Consider the following 22,241-nt stretch of genomic DNA (forward strand, 5'->3'; position numbering starts at 1 on the left):
GCAGTCAAACTGGGGACTCGGAAAGCCTCAGAGTGCAGAGACACACAGGACTTCCCTTTTTCCTTTCAAACCTTTAAACAGAACACATGTAAAAGCTTTTGGTTTTTTTTTTATAGAAGCCCTTGAGTTCTGAATTGTATCAGAACATCAAAAGTGACTAATTTCAAGAGTAAAAATCAAAACGCTACATTGAGACCCTTTATTTTTCATTTCCAGCTACCGACAGTCTTTATAAACTTTCTCTGCAAACCCTCAACGCAGACATTTTCTTAAAACAACGTCAGACCTCACCGACACCTGCCTCTCCCTCTCCCCCCGCTGCTCCTTGCCCGTTCTCGGCCCGGGGCAGCTACAGCAGCATCGTCAACAGCAGCTCCAGCAGGTGGGTCCCTGGCTGCTCCCCCACTCTTCAGATGACTAAGTTCTGTAAATGCTTGTGCCCTCCGAGTGTAAACGCTCAGTGGCCACAGCCTGCTGCCCTGGCTTGCCTCTCGTGTCTGTCCTCTGCGGTGTTCTGCCCTTTGCAGGGGGAGGGGGGGCGTGTGCAGTGTCCCATCCCAGCAGTGCATCATTTAACTTCGTAGAATTACATTCTAAATCAAGAGTCAGTAAGCGGGTGGGGGTGAATGGGTGACGGGCACTGAGGGGGACACTTGATGGGATGAGCACTGGGTGTTATTCTGTATGTTGGTAAATTGAACACCAATAAAAATTAATTTATTTTAAAAAAAAAAGAGTCAGTAAGCATCCTAAGTAGTAAATGAAGATCTACAGATGTCTTGTGTATTGAGGAAGTGGCTTTACAGGACATTTATTTTGACCTTCCGGCAGTGGAGCCGAGCGGTTACAAGGGCAGGGTCTGGTGCGAGACTGGCTGCCGCCAGAGGGGCTGCAGGAGGTGCCGTGCACATAGGAGGCTGCGACCACCCCTTGACTGTGCTCCTTGCTCCTCCTTGGAGACCCAGAGCCCCCACTGTGTTTGCCTAACTCAGTGTAACAATAACCTCAGTGGGAGAGAGGAGCCTGGAAGGAGTTCCATCAGTCAGCACTATATGTCCACCCCAGCGAGCCCGGCTCAGGTGCCATCACCCTCCCTGCTTTTGCACTGGGGAACCACTAGCCTGAACCCACAGCAAGCCTGCCCAGTGTTTCTCTCTTGCCAAAGCGGCAGTGAGGACTGAGCCGGGGGCAGGCTGCCCTGCTCAGGGCCCTTACCGAACCAGGCCCCATACCAGGTCCTGACTAGTACTATAGTACTGGACAGGAGCCTTCAGCCCTGTCACCTGTTGCCCACCAGCGAGCCCTTATTGTCCTCCTCGGCCCATGACTGGTGGCTCCCTATCTAGTGTTCTCTAAAATGAGAGCAGCCTTTCTAGTTGCTCATCCCTGCCCTTCTATTTTCACACCTTTCCCTGAAGTACCTTACATCCTCTGAGACTGATGGCACAGTCTTGGGTCTGGGAACATTTTACATGAGGCCAAGCCATGCTCTGGGGGCTGCCCTGGGCTGTTTCCAGGTTCCCATCCAAACCTGGGCCCAGCCACAGTGAGGGTACTGTGTGGGCTCCACCCTGTGGCAGCCACACCACCTAAGACAATTGCCGCCGCCGCCGCCCCCCCCAACCCCCGCCGATGGGCCTCCATCATGGACTACGGAGGAATGACCCTTCTCTCTGCCTCTTCCTTCAAGTGACCCTAAAACCAAGCAGCCAAATGGAAGCAAACACAAATTGACAAAAGCAGCCTCACTCCCTGGCAAGAATGGCAACCCCACTTTTGCTGCAGTCACAGCCGGCTATGACAAAAGCCCAGGTGAGTGGCTTGCTGTCAGACCTGTCACAGCTGGGCTTCGGGCATGATGGAATTGTCTTTCATTGATTCAAAGTCCATTGTTACAGGTGGGAATGGCTTTGCTAAGGTTTCTTCAAACAAAACAGATTTTTCCAGCAGCCTTGGCATTTCACACACTCCTGTCGACAGCGACGGCTCAGACAGGTACAGTAGACCATTCTTAATCAAAAGAAAAATAAAAGTCAAGGTTAGGTTCTTCCATCCATAGGTGTATTTCCCCTAGATTAGAAGTAGGCCATCAAAGTGGTCGGTGCCTCTAGGAACTCTTATCCTTGGGGTGGAAGCAGAAAGCCTGGTTGCTGTGCTTCCACTGGTTGGCTTCCCCAACAGAGGGGCAGGTGTGTTTTCATCCTTCTTCATTAGCATGGTCTGTCATAAGAAAAGATGTGATCTGATAATAAGCGATAGGGAACAAAATGTGATTGAGAAGGAAATTATAGTACTAGACAGTGTATAGTAAATTAATTGGAGGTGACACTTTCCTGACCCAAGCAACCCTCCCAGGCATACATGCACTTATTGCCTCGGTTCATTTTCCCAGATAAATAACAGTAAATGTTGTTAGTACAGCACCAATTTTACCTACCTTGTACTAAAAGATTTGAAGTTTTTAAATAAATCTTCCATTACCAAAAAATAAACATAAGAGAAAAACCATACCTGTTCTCTCTGCAAAACACTTGCTTTGAACCGGGCTCGCAGCTTCCGGGAGGCTAGGAGTGCAGGACCTCTCTGTGCCTGAATCCTTTGTAGCAGAGAAGCCATGTTCAGTTCTGCCTTTGTCTTTAATATCTGAGTGCCCCCAGTTGAAGCAGCACCTGCTGTTTCTGAAGCCATGCATAACAGGCCTGTTCCCACTAACCATTATACATCTCTGTGTGTTGCATTTTCCTCCTATAACATCCAGCTCGGGTTTGTGGAGTCCCGCCAGCAACCCCAGCAGCCCTGACTTCACACCCCTCAATTCGTTCTCGGCCTTTGGAAATTCTTTTAACCTAACTGGTGGTGAGTGTTTAACACTAGACCTATACTAATAAGCCTGTGGACAAAGAAGGAAGAAAGATGAGGCCTAGTTTTGTGTGTGGAGAAACGCATGAAATAGGAAAGCCCATCATTTAGCAGGCGTTTCCCAGGTGCATCTCCTTGTCCTTGGAGTCAGTCACCGAGAGACCGGAGGTATGCAGGCTGACTCTAGGGCAGCTGCCTGCTGCTCTCCTCAGCCCCTGGGACAGTGGTCCATGAAGAGCGAGGCCCAGCAAGAAGCTGTCAGAAGGGTCTCCTCCCCCCTTCCCCCACCCCTGACCAGCCCAGGGGTCTGTTGGAGCCAGCTCAGGGCCGTGAGTGCCGGTTGGTTTGTGTTCCCCAGCATTTATTTAAGAACTTGAGAAAGCCTTCTGTGTCTGAGAGATGACTCCAGGCCATGCTGGGCTCCTTACTTGGTGTCTGGAATTAGAGGCAATAATGTGAACTTTGCATTAGATGCAGTCTTGTCAAAGCTGGGGTGTTTGCACTTGATGCCATTCAGTGATGGGGCGGGTAAAGAGCTCAGATTGGGTGCCGCGTGCTTGGGTTCCGGGGACTGCCCCGGTACCCCATTCCCCCAGGGTATGGTGGACTGATAGGCCAGGTGGAAGGCTCCGAGTGAGCAGTGGGGCCCAGGCGCCTCCGAGTGAATGCCCCGTTTTGTCCTAGGTGAGTGAATGTGGCACAGTAATACAGACTTGATGGTTTCCTCCCTTGCAGAGGTTTTCAGCAAACTCGGGTTATCTCGGTCATGCAATCAGGCCTCCCAAAGAGGCTGGAACGAGTTTAGCAGTAGCCCTTCCTACCTTTGGGACTCCCCAGCAACGGATCCCAGCCCTTCCTGGCCAGGCAGTTCCAGTTCCCCGACCCACACGGCCACAGTGAGTACTCGGGCCTTGGCCTCTCCTGCTCCCTCATCATTACTGCTGGTTTTGTCACTGTTACTCAGGCGACACTGACGCTGTTATAAAGACCAGACGGCAGTGTGGAAGGTGAAGGCTAGTTCCTTTAGGGTCCCCATTGCTGGGTCTTCGTATTCTTCCAGAGTGACCCATCCATAGTCCTCAGAGCTATTACAGTCCAGAAATTAGAGGAAGAACAAGTGAGCACCTGTGGCTGTGTCTCCTAGTTGAGGAGTCATCAGCCTCTTCCCAGCCTGCGAATCAGCCTGCACATGAGGCTGGGAGCCAGATGGCACTGACAGTGGGCTTCAGCCTCTCTGTCCTGTCGCCCCTCGGGCCCCCAAGAGCCAGCTGTTGGAAGGTTGCATTGAGTTTGCTTCTGGGAAACAACTCTGTCTTAGCTTGAGCTTTTCCAGTGTACCTTTGTTTGGTTTTCAGCTAAATTTTTCTGTAAAGATCATGTTCCAAAAAAGTATTCTTACCAAGATAATTACTGGTTTCAGCTCTCACCCCACTGTGATTCCTTCAGCATTCTCAGGAAAACTAAATTAGGCAGGCAGGGTTGAAAGCAGATATTTTACCTTCATATATTTCAAAGCTTGTCATCACTTGAAGTCATTCTGGCTACAGTTTTAAAGAATGGTTAAGATGCTTCTAAAGCAGGGGTCAGTAAATACTGTAGGCTTTGCTGACCATACATTGCTGCTTTGCATCTGGTCACCTCTGCCACAGTAGCAAGAAGTAGCCAGACGGCACATCAGCAAGCTGCTGCAGCGTGTTCTAGCAAACCTTTTATTTGCAGAAACAGACAGGGCTGGATCGGGCCCACTGACTGTAGTTTGTCAACTCTTCCTTAAGTTATCAGACCTGTCTGCTCAGACTCTGAGATGGCTGTATGTGAAAAACATTTGTTTCAAAGTAAGGTGAAAGAAACTATGGCCCAGCTCTGATTTGTAGCATAAGCTTCGCCAGCGTGCCACCTGCCTGCTCCATGCTGTGTATTTTCTGTCTTGTCAGTCGATCCTTGGCAACACCAGCAGCTTGTGGACCAGCACTCCGTTCAGCAGCTCGATCTGGTCCAGCAACCTGAACAGTACCCTGCCCTTCACCACTCCAGCCAGCACGCTGCCCAGCATTGGCCTCATGGGCACAGAGAACTCCTCTGCTTCCCATGCTCCCTCCACCTCTGGCCCAGCCGACGATTTGGGGCAGACCTACAACCCATGGCGGATATGGAGCCCCACAATCGGAAGAAGAAGCTCTGATCCTTGGTCTAATTCACACTTCCCTCATGAGAATTGAAATTAGGCAAAAAAAAAAAAAAAAAAAACCACAAAGTGGGGGCCCTTCATCTAGATCATGATATGCCAGTTTTGAGACCTCTTTTTAAGGCTGTTACTGCTGTAGCTTCCCACTCCCCACCCTCCTCATCTTTGCAAAACAGATTCAAGCAGGGCAGGCTTGTACCACTCGCTTCTTTCAGATCTTTCTTGCAATTATGAGAATACGAGATTTGCTGTTGTGCTTTTAGGGAAAAGTCTGGACTCAGCCACAAACTCTAATAAGACCTGTACATCTGAAAAACCTTAACTGCTATCAAGTTTCCACCACCTGTCTTCTTCCATCCTTTATTTATCTGTATGAACACAAATTTGACATTTACAGCTAAGGAAATAATTTGAGTTAATTCAGAAGTCCTGGCATGTGACAATTTTATTAAATTACCAAGTTTGGTTTTTAATAATTTCGCAATATTATGCACCAAGATCTAATTTTAAAAATGTATGAGGACTTTGTGCTGAAAAATACAGAGTATTTTTTTAAAATAAGGCCGTCTTGGTTTAAAAGCAGATTACAGAAATGTAAGTCAACTTTAAGAACAGTGAATGAATGTAAAAACATTCGGTTGAGACCATATGCATTTTCTGTGCTGTTTGTACTTGAGGTATGTACCATTTGTATACCTGAATTTATTTTAAAGATAAACTGAAATGCACATAGCCAAGTCTTGGGATACAAGATTGAATGTGTATTTCTTAAAAATACAACTTTGTGTTGTACTTTGAAATAAATGATGCTTTTTTCAAAAGCCTTGAATAGTTGTGTGTCCCTTCTTTATGGCAAGATGAATTTACTTGGATCCTCTCACCCCAAAATATACCGTTCTATCATTGCCTGTGCAGTTTGATTTATCATAGCTGGAACCTCCTGTGGTCTAACTAAATTCCATGTCTTTCCATGGTGGTCACTGAAGGTCCTTGAGAGAAAACAATTGACATGCCTAAAATGTATTCGTTTAAACAGAAGTGTGTTGACTCTTTCCCAATTTTAAAATACCCACAAATCCTCCTAATGGCACCTGTAGAAATAACACATACCAGGCAAGTTGGGTATGCCAAAATGCATCAACTTGGTTTAATCTTTCAGAAAGTCTTACCTGCTCCAATTTGCTTTTCTCTCTCACCTGCTTATTTGCAGTCTATTTTAAAGCCAGCCTCTGAACACTCAGCCTTCCTGGGTAACCAGGAGATGCTAAACATAAATGTTCTGAGGTCAATTACATCATTAAAAAAATCCAACCATCCTCAAGGTCAGACTGGTTTAGGTGAAATATACAAAATGAATTTGAGTCCGACTTCTTCTCTGCTTTACACCAACACTCAGTAGAACCAGCCACATAGCTTTTCCAACCTGTATTTTGCCCCTCGGGGCACCAGATTCCTGTACAGTCAGAGCTCTGATGCTCTGGACCCATCGCAGACCTGGACCTTACACAGTCTCACTCACAGGATCTCCTGTGTGCACTTGCAAAACTGAGACACATTTAAGGCTTGAGAGTCTTTCTCCACAAAAGCACATAAGGCATTACAGAGGTATGAAAACAGGTGAGCTTTGTATTAACCCTCATTTACAAAAGAAACAACATGGTTTGCAAACTTCACCTCAATAAAGGTATCTCCTTAAGGGCTCCTGAACTTCTTCATAAGAATCACCTGAGACTCCCAAAGGCCTTCCTCTTTTAAGTTCTAATTTCACCCTATGCTGCTCTCAGTAGCACCATCCATCCACATGAAACGAGGAAAAAATACAAAAAAGAGCTTCTGCTGTTACTTTGTTACTTCCAAATAACTCCCAGTACGTGGTTGCCTGGCAACATCCCCACCTAACCTTAACTCTTGACAGGAGTCAATCTAATAGTTGGTGAAAAACTTGTTAACACAATAGTTCACCCTGCACTAAGCTAAAGTTGAATTTAAAAGTAAAAGCTCTGGGGCACCTGGATGGCTCAGTTAAGCATCCAGCTCTTCATATCAGCTCAGGTCATGATCTTAGGGTTGTGAGATCAAGCCCCACATTGGGCTCTGCACTCCCCATGAGAAGGCAGCTTGGGACTGTCTTCCTTGCCCTCTGCCCCTATCCCTGCTCATGCTTGCTTTCCCTCCCTCCCTCCCTCCTCCAAAAATAAAAATACATAAATCTTTAAAATATAAATAGACTAAAGGCTCCAGTCAAAAGACATAGGGTATCAGAATTGATTGCTTACGAGATACTCATTTAGACCCAAAGACACCTCCAGATTGAAAGTGTGGGGGTAGAGAACCATTTATCATACCAATGGACATCAAAAGAAACCTGGAGTACCTATCCTTCTATCACACAAACTAGATTTTAAACCAAAGACTGTAATAGGAGATGAAGAAGAACACTATATCATAATGAAAGGGTCTATTCCAACAAGATGTAACAATTGTAAATATTTATGTCCCTAACTTGGGAGCAACCAAATACATAAACCAATTAATAAAATTAAAGAAATACATAAATAATAATACAATAATAGTAGAGGACTTGTACACCCCATACAGCAATGGACAGATCATTTAAGACAGAGACCAGCAATGGAACAAGGGCTTTGAACAACACACTGGACCAGATAGACTTAACAGGTGTACTCAGAGCATTTCATCCTAAAGCAGCAGAATACACATTCTTCTTGAGTCCACATGGAACATTCTCTAGAACAGATCACATACTGGGTAGCAAATCAGGCCTCAACCAGTACAAAAAGACCGAGATTATTCCATGCATGGAATAATCAGACCACAATGCTTTAAAACCTGAAGTCAACTACAGGAAAAAATTTGGAAGGAACACAAATCCATGGAAGTTGAAGAGCATCTTACTAAAGAATGAATGGGTCAACCAGGAAATTAAAGAGGAATTTTAAAATTCATGGAAGCAAATGAAAATGAAAACATGACAGTTCAGAACCTTTGGGACTTACAAAGGCAGTCGTAAGAGAGAAGTATATAGCAATACAAATCTTTCTCAGAAACAAGAAAGGTCTCAAATATACAACCTAACCTCACACCTAAAGGAACTAGAGAAAGACCAGCAAAGAAAGCCTTAACCCAGCAGGAAAAGAGAATAAAGATTAGAGCAGAAATCAATGAACTAGAAACCAAAGAACAGTAAGACAGATAAAACTAAGAGCTGGTTCTTTGAAAAAAAAAAAAAAAATCAGGGATCCCTGGGTGGCGCAGCGGTTTGGCGCCTGCCTTTGGCCCAGGGCGCGATCCTGAGGACCCGGGATCGAATCCCACGTCGGGCTCTCGGTGCATGGAGCCTGCTTCTCCCTCTGCCTGTGTCTCTGCCTCTCTCTCTCTCTCTCTCTCTCTCTCTCTCTCTCTCTCTCTGTATGACTATCGTAAATAAATAAAAAAAAAATCTTAAAAAAAAATCAGTAAGATTGATAAACTCCCGACCAGAATTATTAAAAAGAAGAGAAAGGACTCAAATCATGAATGAAAGAGGAAAGATCACAACACCAAAGAAATACAATTATAACATATTATGAGCTACTATATGCCAACAAAATAGGCAATCTGAAAGAAATGGATACATTCCTAGAAACATATAAACTACCAAAACAAACAGGAAGAAATAGAAAACCTGAACAGACTCATATCCAGCAAAGAAATTGAATTAGTAATCAAAAATCTCCCAACAAACGAGTTTAGGGCCAGATGGCCTCCCAGCAGAATTATACCAAACATTTAAAGAATTAATACCTATTCTTCTGAAACTCTTTAAAAAATAGAAATAGAAGGAAAACTTCCAAACTCATTCTATAAGGCCAGCATTACCTTGATCCCAAAACCAGACAAAGACCCCATCAAAAAGGAAAATTACAGACCAATGTCCCTGGTGAACATGCATGCAAAAATTCTCACCAAGATACTAGCTAATAAGATCCAACAGTACATTAAAATGATTATTCACCACAACCAAATGGGATTATTCCCAGGGGCAAGACTGGTTCTATATTTACAAATCAACCAATGTGATACACCACATTAATAAAAGAAAGGACAAGAATCATATGATCCCCTCAGTATATGTAGAAAAAGCATTTGACAAAATACAGCATCCTTTCCTAATAAAAACTCTGTCATGTAGAGATAGAGGAAACATACCTCAATATAATAAAGCCCATATATGAGAAACCCACAGCAAATATCAGCCTCAGCAGGGAAGAAGTTTATCCCCTAAGGTCAGGAACAGGACAAAGATGTCCACTCTCACCACTGTTATTCAACATAGTACTGGAAATCCTAGCCTCAGCAGACAACAAAAAAAAATAAAAGGCATCCAAATTGGCAAAGAAGAAGTCAAACTTTCACTTCACAGATCACATGATACTATATGTAGAAAACCCAAAAGACTCTACCAAAACATTGATAGAACTCATACAGGAATTCAGCAATGTGGCAGGATACAAGAATCAATGCATAGAAATCAGTTGCATTTCTATACATTAAGACTGAAGAAAGATAAATTAAGGAATTGATTCCATTTACAATTGCACCAAAAACCATAAGATACTTAGGAATAAACCTAACCAATGAGGTAAAAGATCTATACTCTGAAAACTATTGAACACTTATGAAAGAAATTGAGGAAGACACAAAGAAATGGAAAAACATTCCATGCTCATGGATTGGATGAACAAATATTGTTAAAGTGTCTCTGCTACCCAAAGCAATCTACACATTAAATGCCATCTCTATCAAATTACCATCAACATTTTTCACAGAGCTGGAACAAATAATCCTAAAAATTTTTTTAACAATTTATTTATTTATTCATGAGAGACACACACACACAGAGAGAGAGAGAGAGAGAGGCAGATGGTAGGCAGAAGGAGAAGCAGGGTCCTCACAGGGAGCTCAATGTGGGACTCTATCCCAGATCCTGGGATCACGCCCTAAGCCAAAGGCAGATGCTCAACCACTGAGCCACCCAGGCATCCCAAATAATCCTCAAATTTGTATGAAACCAGAAAAGAACTCAACTAGACAGAGGAATGTTGAAAAAGAAACCAAAGTTAGTGGCATCACTGTTCCAGACTTCGAGCTCTATTACAAAGTTGTGATCATCAAGACAGTATGGTACTGACACAAAAACAGGCACATAGATCAATGGGACAGAATAGAGAACCTAGAAATGGGCCCTCAACTCTATGATCAACTAATCTTTGACAAAGCAGGAAAGACTATCCAATGGATAAAAGTCTCTTCAACAAATGGTATTGGAAAAATTGGACAGCCACACGTAGAAGATGAAACTAGAGCACTTTCATACATCATATACAAAAATTAACTCAAAATGAATGAAAGATCTAAATATGAGACAGGAATCCATCAAAATCCTATGGGAGAATGCAGGCATCAACCTTTATGACCATGGCTGCAGTGACTTGCTTGTTTCCAAAGGCAAGAGAAACAAAAGCAAAAAAAAAAAAAAAAAAAAAACCTATTGGAACTTCATCAAGATAAAAAGCTTTTACACAGCAAAGGAAACAAAACTAAAAGGCAATGTACAGAATGGGAAAAGATATTTGCAAATGTCTTATCAGACAAAGGACTAGTATCCAAGATCTATAAAGAACTTATCAAACTGAACACTCAAAAACAAAAAATCCAGTCAAGAAATGGGAAGAAGACATGAACAAATATTTCTCCAAAGAAGACATACAGGGGCACCTGGGTGGCTCAGTGGTTAAGCATCTGCCTTTGGCTCAGGTTGTGATCCTGGAGTTCTGGGATCGAGTCCCACATCAGGTTCCCTGCATGGAGCCTGCTTCTCCCTCTGCCTGTATCTCTGCTTCTCTCTCTCTCTGTCTCTTATGAATAAATAAAATCTTTAATTTTTTTTAATTTACCCTTTCTTAAAATGTCAGGTTAACAAAATATGCAAATACTTTTAGATGATGATATACATTTGCCCCTTGAACAACATGAGTTTGAACTGTGCAGGTCACTTACGTGTGGATTATTTTTTATAAATATATATCTTCTATTATGATTGGAAAGTAAGAAGTTGCCAAATGACTAGAAACAAAGGGAAGGTGGAGGAAAGATGCTAGGAAGGCTGCAACTGCAGGATTCTGGCCAGCTTCTGGCACTCCACACCTCGCCCCCCCCCCCAGCTGTGCGGAGTTGGGGTTCATTGAGGCCTTGACTGAACGAGGCAAAAGAACCAGCTCTGGAGATGTATTCTTGCAGAAGTGGCAGGGCCAGTCACTGGCCAGAGCTAGCCAAGGGTCACGGAATGATAAATTGCTTCCCCATCTCCCTGCCCCCAGGTAAAGGGTCCGGAGAACACAGGGTTGGAGGTCGGGAAACAGTGGCAGGAGCCTGGAGCACAGAACAGACTTGGGTGCTGTCCGTGGTGCTGAAAGTTCTTCTTTCAGCTGATACCACTTGGGAACTGGTGGCTCACCTCTTGCCACCATTTCCCTCAAGCAGAAACTGCATTAGAACCACATAAAAGGGGTCAGGCAGACCAAGTGACCTAGAGAGGCAGATAAAGGTGCTCTGCCTTCCCCTGGACTCCACTTGGAAGGAGGCGTTGCTAATTTCTGGGTGGAAGATCAAGGAGTGAATGTCACTCCAGGATCCAGCTTTGCTAATTTCTAGTGAGGACAGATACATGCGATGCTGCTTTCTATTACTGTATTGTACATAGTTACATTTGGGGGGATTTTGACTTCTTTTTACTCAAAGAGTCTTTTAAAAATACTTCATTTGACAAAAATCCTATAAAAGTTGAATGACAAAGACTTTTTTAAGGATTTATTTATTTGACAGGGAGAGAGAGGGAAGAGGCAGAGAAGCAAGACTTCCTGCTGAGAAGGGCCCTGATCTCATGACTCTGAGATCATGATTTGAGCTGAAATCAAGAGTCAGTTACCTAATTGACTGAGCCACTTAGGTGCCCCATAAAGACGTTTTATATGCTTTACAACTATCTAAGAAAATAGCTATAAAAACAATAAATACAAAAACACAAAGACCCAGACTTCAGTGGTAATTCTTGGGCTGACCATTATTCTAAAAAACATAAACAAAAAAAAAAAGATTAACCTAGAGACATACTATGTACTCTCATTGGTAACAAAAGTTGGAGAAATTCAGAGAAGCTATTATAAATTGTCATAACAAGCCATTGCTTAGGTAAAAAGTAAATGGGAAAAGTTGTGATCTGCTTTATGTTTTAGGGTTACCAACTTATATTACCAAAAACCTTAGAGAGAGTTCTAACAAAATTCTTGATATTACTCATAATTGCAGAAATAAATTGCTAATTATATTAAATGGGGGTAATGTTACAGATACTGTCAGGGATTTCTCATCTCCAAAGTCCACAGAAGATGAATACTATCTTCACACTTTCCCTCTGCCTTACTCCAAATTGCCAATATTTCCAGGAAAGAGCTTGTATGTATCTGGTATTCTGGTTTTCATGCCTGCCACCCAGGGGGTGCCCCTTGATCACCTGACTCTGGTGGCCAGGAGGGCTTGTTTCATAGGTCCCATGGGACTATAACAAACAGTTTTTGGTTGGCCACCACCCCAGGGCACAGTTAAGATAGCACACCCCCAGTCTTTCTGTGAAAGAAGCTTATTTGCTTGCCTTAGAGCTTAGCCATGAGAGGCAGGCCTCTGATTTGGCACACATCTAGGGGCCTATGAAGTTGCTCTCAGGGAACATAAGCCAGGGTCCATCTTTGCACTCCCCTCTACCTTGCTTCAAGTCACCAGTGAAGGTGAAGAAGGCTTCTTCTGTGAAGAAGCCTATTAGCTTATCTTCATAGCTATGGCCTGAAGGGCAAGCTAATTAAACACACATCTAGGGGGTGACTCTGCATAGAGTGGGAGGCTGGCAGGCACATATTCATGCTCTCCCTCTGCCCTTCCCCAGATCATCAGTGTCTCTGAGAAAGAAGCTTGTGTATATGTCTGATGCCTTGCTTTTGTGTCTGCCACTTAGAAAATAACTTCCTTTGGTAACCTGGCTCCAGTGGCCAATAGGATTTGTGTTCACAGGCTCAACAGGATAACAGCAAAAAAAGTTATTAATTGGCTATTAGATCAGGGCTCAGTGCAGAGGGAGCCAACAGAAACTCCCAGCTTCCAGTCTTCCCCTGAAAGAAGCTTATCTGCATAGTCCAAAAGCAGCTGCTTGATTGGCCTCCAAACAGACTAACTCTAGGTGCTAAGTTCCAAGGTTTGAGAGACAGCCACGAGCTAAAGAAGGGTTGAATAATAAGGACTATCTCCAATTGAGTCCATGCTTTAAGATTTGGAAAGGTGACTATTTTATCTAAGACATAGAAAACAACACAGAGATATAAGGAAAATGAAGAAAATGAATAATATGTTCCACGTGAAAGAACAAGGTAAATCCTCAGAAAAACACCATAATGAAGTGAAAATAAATGACTTACCTGATGAAGGGTCAGAATAATGGTCATAAAGATACTGTGCTCAGGAGAAGAATGAATGAACAAAGTGAGAATTTCAACAGAGATAGAAAATATAAGAAAGTACCAAATAGAAGTCACAGAGCTGAAGAATACAATAACTGAACTGAGAAATATAATGGAGGTGTTCAGCAGCAAACTAGAAGAGGCAAAAGAAAAGGTCACTGAATCTGAACACAGGGCATTGTAACTTACCAATTGGAGAAGCAAAACTTCTAAAGGATGAAAAAGAATAAAAATAGCTTAAGAGACACATAGGACAACATCAAACAAACCAACATTTATATTATAGGAGTCCCTAAAGGAGAAGAGAGAAAGGAGCAGTAAAATTATTGAGGAACTAATAGCTGAAACTTTCTTAATCTGGGGATGGACACAGAAATCCAGATCTAGGAAGCCCAGAGAATTCCAAATAAGATTAACCCAAGAGATCCAAAACAAGACACATGTAATTAGTCTCAAAGTTAAAGACAAGGAGAGAATCTTAAAAGCAACAAGAGAAAAACAACTTGCCAAAAATAAGGAAACACTCAGTAGACTATCATATTTCTCAGCACAAACTTTGCAGGCCAGAAAGAAGTAATATTTTAAAAAAAAAAAAATTTTTTTATTTATTTACGATAGTCATACAGAGAGAGCGAGAGAGGCAGAGACACAGGCAGAGGGAGAAGCAGGCTCCATGCACCGGGAGCCTGACGTGGGATTCGATCCCGGGTCTCCAGGATCACGCCCTGGGCCAAAGGCAGGCGCCAAACCGCTGCGCCACCCAGGGATCCCCAGAAAGAAGTAATACAATATATTAAGAGTGCTAAAAGAAAAAAAAAACTGCCAACCAAGAATACTCTACCCAGCAAAGTTGTCCTTTGGAATTGAAGGAAAGTTTTCCAGACAAGCAAAAGCTAAAGGAGTTCATCATCACTAGACAGGCCTTATAAGAAATATCCAATGTTCCTTTAAAAGAAAACAAATAGGGGATGCTTGGGTGGCTCAGCGTTTAATCATCTGCCTTTGGGTCAGGACATGATCCCACAGTCCTGGGATTGAGTGACACATCGGGCTCCCTGCATGGAGCCTGCCTCTCCTTCTGCCTATGTCTCTGCCTCTGTGTGTGTGTGTGTGTGTGTGTGTGTGTCATGAATAAATAAAATCTTTTTTAAAAAAATAAAAATGGGCACTAATTACTAATAGGAAAACATAAAGTATAAACCTCAATGGTAAAGGTAAATATATAGTAAAACTAGAATAATCTAATATTGTAAATATGGCGACTTAAGCACTTACAAAGCTATCATAAAAGTCAAAAAACAAAAGTGGTAGAAATTACTAAAAACTGTAATAGTGGGGATCCCTGGGTGGCTCAGCGGTTTAGCGCCTGCCTTTGGCCCAGGATGCGATCCTGAAGTCCCGGAATCGAGTCCCACGTCGGGCTCCTGGCATGGAGCCTGCTTCTCCCTCTGCCTCTCTCTCTCTCTCTCTCTCTCTCTCTCTCTCTCTCTCTCTCTCTCTCTCAAATAAATAAATAAATAAATAAATATTTAAAATAAATAAATATTTTTTAAAATCTGTAATAATTTGTTAATGAGTACATAAGATAAAAGGTGTAAATGTTGGAATCAAAAACACAGTATGTGGAGAGGGGGAATAAAAATGTAGACTTTCTGATTGTGTTCACACTGAAGTATTTCAACTCAAAATAGCAGTTATAAGCTATTTAATGTAAGCCTCAAAGTAAATAACAAAGAGAAAGCCTTATGGTAGATACACAAAAAGAGAAAGAAATCTAAGCATAAAACTACAGAAAATCATTAAATCAAAAAGGAAGTGAACAAGAAGAAAAGAACAAAGCAATCACAAAATAGCTAAAGAAAAACAATTAACAAAATGTAAATAAGTACATACCTATCAATAATTGGAAAATAATCTAACATGGCAATGTATGAAGACCCTGAACTTACCCCCACCATAGACACACCAAATCTACACCTATTTATAGAGCAGTTCCTCCTGAAGAAAAACTGAGGGCTGATTGAACAGCTTCTGGAAAAAAAATGAGAGGGACCACATAGAGTACAGCAAGAGAGATAGAGACTTAGTAATGAAGGGAATCCTCACTCCCAATGCTGTAAGTTTTACTGGGGAGGGATGATACTGAGGAATGCTGAGCACATTCATGGGGCACAGAAAAAAGCCACATTTTAGACTTCTGGGAAGATGGCAGAGTAGGAAGATATCAGGCTCACCTTGTCCCATGGGCACACCTAGGTAATAGCCACATCTGTGAACTAGCCCAGAAAATGGCCCAAAGACTGACAGAACAGACTCTGTACAGTTAATCATAGAGGGGACACATCAAAAAGGGCAGGAGGGGTGGAGACATGGTTGGGAAACAAGCTCCCAGCAAGACTAACCACAAATGGGAGGGAACCACCCACACAGAGAAGAGAGAGGAGTGGACACCACATCAGGCAGAGGACCTGCACTGGAAGTACAAGCCCCCATAATATTTGGCTTTGAAAACCAGTGAGACTTAACTTTGCAAGTATTTACCATCAGCAGGGCTTACCTCTGGTACTTTAAAAATCAGTGGGCTTAGCTCTGGAAGAGTCAGAGGGCAATAGTCAGAGTCCCCGCCCTTAAAGACAGCATAACAACCCAACAAAGATACAGCATTAAAGCAACAGTTTGAAAAGTGCCTGGAGTATATGTGAAGATTTATTTTCTGATCTCTCAACATGCAGGATCTTAGGAGACTTATCCAAGAACAAAAGAGCTGGCAGGCACCATTACCCCCACACACACACACACATACACGCCTAGATAGCCAGACACCTGAAGGAACTAGTGAGAACACTCTGTGCCTACCTTGCTAACAACACTCACTCTGCACCCGAGTTCTCCTGCAGATCTGCCCCATTTAACCTGCCTCCACCCAGTAGGCATCCCTCCAAAGTAGTTTCTCTTGCAACACACCCTGCAAGCAGCCTGGGAAAGGACTGGTGTCATTCCAAAGTGACTCTTGCCCTGGGGAGAGGGGAAGATAACCACATACCAGTTCAACTACAGCAGATGAACTGAGGGCAAACATCTGGTCTGCCTGCTGGCTCTACCCACCAACAAAAACCTCTCAGGAAGCAGCATGTGGAGAGACACCTGTAGTTCAGGGTCACTGCAGGCCCAACAGATGGATTGAGGGAAGGCATCTGGTTTAACTGCAGGCCCCACCCACCAGAAAATCCTCTCAGGTGACAAGGAGGGATGAGTACCTTGCAGTCCAGTGTAACTACTGCCACAGGTGACAGGCTGAGGGCAGGCATCTGGTCTGACTGCTGAACCTGCCCAACTACAAGCCCACAGCAGATCCAGATTGTCCCCTTAAGAGCATAAGGACCAAACCATGCCCACAACAGGCTAAGTGGGCCATTGCAACCAACTGGACTGAAGGTAAACACAGATTAGTCACAATAATAGGGTACATACAACCTAAATAGGGAATACTGCTGAAGCACCTGGTTCTGGTGAACAGAGGACATTGCACTGCAAGACACCACAGGACTTCTTATTCTTAAGGCCATTATTTTCAAGATCAGGAGATGTAACAAACTTTCCTAATACATAGAAACAAACACAGAGAGTCAGACAAAATGAGGAAACAAAAATATGTCCTGAATAAAAGAACAAGACACAACTAGAGCAAGAGAGCTAAATGAAACAAAGATAAGCAATATACTTAATAAAGAATTCAAAATAATGGTCATAAAAATATTTACTGGACTTGAGAAGAGTGGATGATCTCAGTGAAACATTCAACCAAGAGATAGAAAATATTAAAAAGAACCAATAAGAGATGGAGAACTCAACTGAAATTTATAATGCCCTAGAACAGAATCAATAACATTAGAAGAGGGACCAGTGAGTAGGAAGACAGAGTAATGGAAAGCACCAAGCCAAACAACAAAAAGAAAAAAGAAGAAAAAATGAGATTAGGTTCAGGGAACTCAATGACATCATCAAGCATAATAACACTATCATTATAGGAATCCCAGGAGAAGAGAGAGAAAAGGGGGACAGAACCTTGTTTGAAGAAATAATAGCTGAAAATTTTTCTAATCTTGGGAAAGAAACAGACATCCAGATCCAGGAGGCACAGAGAGCCCCCAACAAAATCTACCCAAGGAGGTCCACACCAATATACATAATAATTAAAATGAAGGGAACAAACTGAGGGCTGATGGAGGGAGGTAGAGGGGATGGGCTAGATGAGTGATGGATATTATGGAGGTCACTTGTTATGATGAGCACTGGGTGTTATAAGTGATGAATCATTGAATTCTATTCCCAAAACCAATATTGCACTGTATGTTAACTAACTGGGATTTTTAAAAAAGATTTTATTTATGCATGACAGACAAAGAGATAGAGGCAGAGACATAGGCAGAGGGATAAGCATGCTCCTCACAGGGAGCCTAATATGGGACTTGATCCCCAGACCCTGGTATCATGCCCTGAGCCAAAGGCAGATGTTCAACCACTGAGCCACCCAGGCATCCCAACTAACTAGAATTGAAATAAAATTTTTGAAAAGAAAAAAAAAGTAAAAGTAGTGATAGAGAGTTTTTAAAGCAGTAAGAGAAAACAGTAACATACAAGAGAAACCCCATAAAGCAATCAGCATAAACTTTGCAAGCCAGAGGGGAGTGACATGATATATCCAAAGTACTGAAAGGAGAAAACCTGCAACCAAAGAATAAACTACCAGCAAGGCCATCATTCAAAGTAAAAGAGAAGGGGTGCCTGGGTGTCTGCCTTCGGTGCAGGTAATGATACCAGAGTCCTGGTCTCGAGCCCCATGTCAGGCTATCTGCTCAGCAGGGAGCCTACTTCTCTCTCTCCCACCCTGCCACTCCCCCTGCTTGTGTGTGTGCTCTCTCCCTCTTTCTCTGTCAAATAAATAAATAAAGTATTTTTTTAAAAAGAATATGAGAGAAAGTTTCCCAGACAAATTTTGGAGTTTACAAAGTTAAAGACATAAACAAAGTTAAAGGAGTTCATCACTACTAAACCAGCCTTACAATAAATGGTAAAGGGAATTTTTGGAGTGGAAAGAAAAGGCTATAATCAGGAGTAAAAAAAAATAATGAAAGGAAAAATTTTCATAGGTAAATACAAATATAATAAAAGTAGATTGCTTAATTAATTAATCTACTAAAGTAGATTATTACTTACAAAACCAATATAGAAGTTAGAGCACAAAAGCAGTAAAATCAGTTATATCTATAAAAATCAGCCAAGGGATTCACAAAATAAGAGTATGATGTTACATACAAAAAATATGTGTGGTGGCAGCATAAAAATTAGTGCTTTTAGAACAGATTCAAACTTAAGCAACCATCAACTTCGTATAGACTGCTATATGCATAAGATGATATATATGAGCCTGAATGTAACCACAAATTAAAAATCTGTGATACACAAAAAATAAATAAAAAGCCATGCAAGCATAACTCTAAAGAAAACCATCAAACCACAAGGAAGAAAGAACAAGGAGAAAATAACAAAGAACTACAAAAACAATTGTAAAACAAGTAACAAAATGTCAATATGTAACTATCAATAACTGCTTTGAATATAAAGGCCTAAATGCTCCAATCAAAAGACATAGGGTGACTAAGTGAATAAAAAAACCAAGACCCATCCAAATGCTGCCTACAAGAGACTCATTTCAGACCAAAAGATACATGCAGATTGAAAGTGAAAAGATGGAAAAACAATTACCATGCAAATGGATGTGAAAAGAAAGCTGAAGTAGCAATAATTATTAGAAAAAATAGACTCTAAAACAAAAACTGTAACAAGTGACAAAGAAAAATACTACATAACAATAAAGAGAATAATCTAACAAGAAGATATAAATTTTCATGCACCCAATAGAGGGGCACCCAAATACATAAAGCAGCTATTAACAGATATAAAGGAAGAAATTCACAATTGTACAATAATAGAAGACTTTAACACCTCACTTACATCAATGGATGGATTATCCAGACAGAAAGTCAACAAGGAAACAGTGGCTTGGAATGATACATTGGATCAGATGGACCTGACAGATATATTCAGAACATTCCATCCAAAAACAGCAGAATATACATTCTTTTCATGTGTACATGGTACATTCTCAGAATAGAGCATATGTTAGGACACAAAACAAGTCTCAATAAATTCATAAAGACCAAAATCATATCATGCACCTTTTCCATCCACCAGTGGTATAAAATTAGAAATCAATCACAAGAAAATACCTGGAAAGAACACAAATACATGGAAGCTAAATAACATGCCATTAAACAGTGAATGAGTCAACCAAGAAATCAAAGAGGAAATTCAAAAAAATACACGGAGACAAAATGAAAACACCATGTTTCAAAATCTTTGGAATGCAGCAAAAGCTTTTCTGGAAGATCATAACAATATGGCCCTACCTCAAGAAGCAAGGAAACTCTCAAAAAAACTAACAGTACACCTAAGAGAGCTAGAAAAAAGTAGGGCAAAGCCCAAAGCCAGTAGAGGGAAGAAAATAATAAATACTAGAGCAGAAATAAATGAGAGAGAGAGAGAGAGAGAGAGAGAGTTAATAAAACAATAGAACAGATCAATGAAGCAAGAAGATGATTCTTTGAAAAAATCAACAAAATTGATAAAACTGTAGCTAGATTCATGGTGGGGAGGGGAGGAGGGAGAACTCAAAACCACAAAAGGAGAAATAACAACTGATACCACGAAAAATACAAATGATTATAAGACAATATTATGAAAAAGTGTATGCTAACAAATTGGACAACCTAGAAAAAATGGATAAATACTCTTCCAAAACTAAATCAAGAAGAAACAGAAAATTTAAACAGATTGATTACTAGCAATAAATTTGAATGAGTAAGCTAAGAAATTCCAAAAGAATAAAAGTCCTGGACCTGATTGCTTCACAGGTGAATTCTACCAAATATTTTTAAAAGAGTTAATACCTATTTAATACCTATTCTTCTCAAACTATTCCAAAAAATAGAAAAGGAAGCTTTCAAACTCATTCTACAATACCAGTATGACCCTGATACCAAAACCAAATAAAGATACACCACAAAAAGAGAACTACAGGTCAATATGTGATGAGTATAGATACAAATATCCTCAACAAATATTAGCAAACCATACCCAACAATACATTTAAAAAATCATTCACTACAATTAAGTGGGATTTATTCCAGGGATGGAAGGATGGTTCCATATTCACAAATAAACCAATGTGATACATCACATTTACAAGAGAAAGGATAAAAACCATATGATCATCTTGCTAGCTGCAGAAAGAGCACTTGACAAGGTCAAGGTACAACATCCATTCATTATAAAAACTTTCAATAAAGTAGGGCTAAAGGAACATACCTCAATAAAGGCCAGATATGAAAAACCTTCAGCTAACATCAAACTCAATGGGAAAAATTGAGCTTTCCCCTGAGATCAGGAATAAGACAAGAATGTCCACTCTTACCACTTTAATTCAACATAATACTGGGAGTCCTAGCCACAGCAATCAGACAAGAAAAGGAATAAAAGGCATCTAAACTGGTAAGAAAATAAAACTTAACACTATTTGCAGATGACAGGATACTATATAGAGAAAACTTGAAAGACTCCAACCAAAAACTACTAGAACTGATAAATGAATTCGGGAAGTTTGCAGGATACAAAATTAATATACAGAAATCCCTTGCATTTCAATACACTGATAATGAAGTAGCAAAAAGGAATTAAGAAAGCCATCTCATTTATAACTGCACCAAAAAAAAATAAATAAAATGCCTACAAATAAATTTAACCAAAGAGGTGAAAGACCTGTACTCCAAAAACTATAAAACATTGATGAAAGAAATAAAAAATGATACAAATGGAAAGATATACCATGTTCATGGATTAGAAGAATGAATATTGTATAAATGTCCATACTACCCAAAGCAAACTACAAATCTAGTGCAATCCCTATCAGAATACCAGTAGTTTTTACTCAGCAAGACAATCCTAAAATTTGATGAAACCATAAAAGACGCTGACTAGCCAAAGCAATCTTGAGAAAGAACAACAAAGCTGGATGTATCACAACCCCAGATTTCAACACATACTACAAAGCTATAGTAATTAAAATAGTGTGGTACTGGCACAAAAATAGACACATAGATCAGTGGTATAGACTGAGAGTCCAGAAACAAACACACTTATAAGGCTAATTAATCTATGACAGAGGAGGCAATAATATACAATGGGGAAAAAGACAGTCTTCAACAAATGGTGTCGGGAAAACTGGACAACAATATATAAAGAAATGAAATTGGACCACTTTCTTATGTCATTCACAAAAACAAATTCAAAATAAATTAGACATAAATGCAATACATAAGACCATAAAATTCCTAGAGGAAAATATAGGCAGTGATATTTTGACATCAGCCATAGAAACATTTTTCTAGATATGTCTCCTCAAGACAAGGGAAATGAAAGCAAAATTAAACTACTGGGACTACACCAAAATAAAAAGCTTTTTCACAGCAAAGGAATCAAACAACAAAACTAAAAGACAACCTGTGGAATGC

At 41.1% G+C, this 22,241-nt stretch overlaps 1 protein-coding gene across 1 annotated transcript in view; it reads left to right on the plus strand.

Moving 5' to 3' along the window:
* Positions 1–5,873, plus strand: part of TMEM131 (transmembrane protein 131) — a 225,902-nt gene extending 220,029 nt beyond the window's left edge. The window contains exons 36-41 of the mRNA XM_055328071.1: positions 217–382; positions 1,691–1,812; positions 1,899–1,995; positions 2,759–2,856; positions 3,595–3,755; positions 4,794–5,873. Coding sequence (XP_055184046.1) covers positions 217–382; positions 1,691–1,812; positions 1,899–1,995; positions 2,759–2,856; positions 3,595–3,755; positions 4,794–5,078 — 929 coding nt within the window. The 3' untranslated portion in view covers positions 5,079–5,873. The remainder of the gene's footprint in view (positions 1–216; positions 383–1,690; positions 1,813–1,898; positions 1,996–2,758; positions 2,857–3,594; positions 3,756–4,793) is intronic.
* The last annotated feature ends 16,368 nt before the right edge of the window (positions 5,874–22,241 follow it).

Source organism: Nyctereutes procyonoides, unplaced genomic scaffold (genome assembly GCF_905146905.1).
Source record: "Nyctereutes procyonoides isolate TBG_1078 unplaced genomic scaffold, NYPRO_anot_genome, whole genome shotgun sequence".
NCBI lineage: Eukaryota > Metazoa > Chordata > Mammalia > Carnivora > Canidae > Nyctereutes > Nyctereutes procyonoides.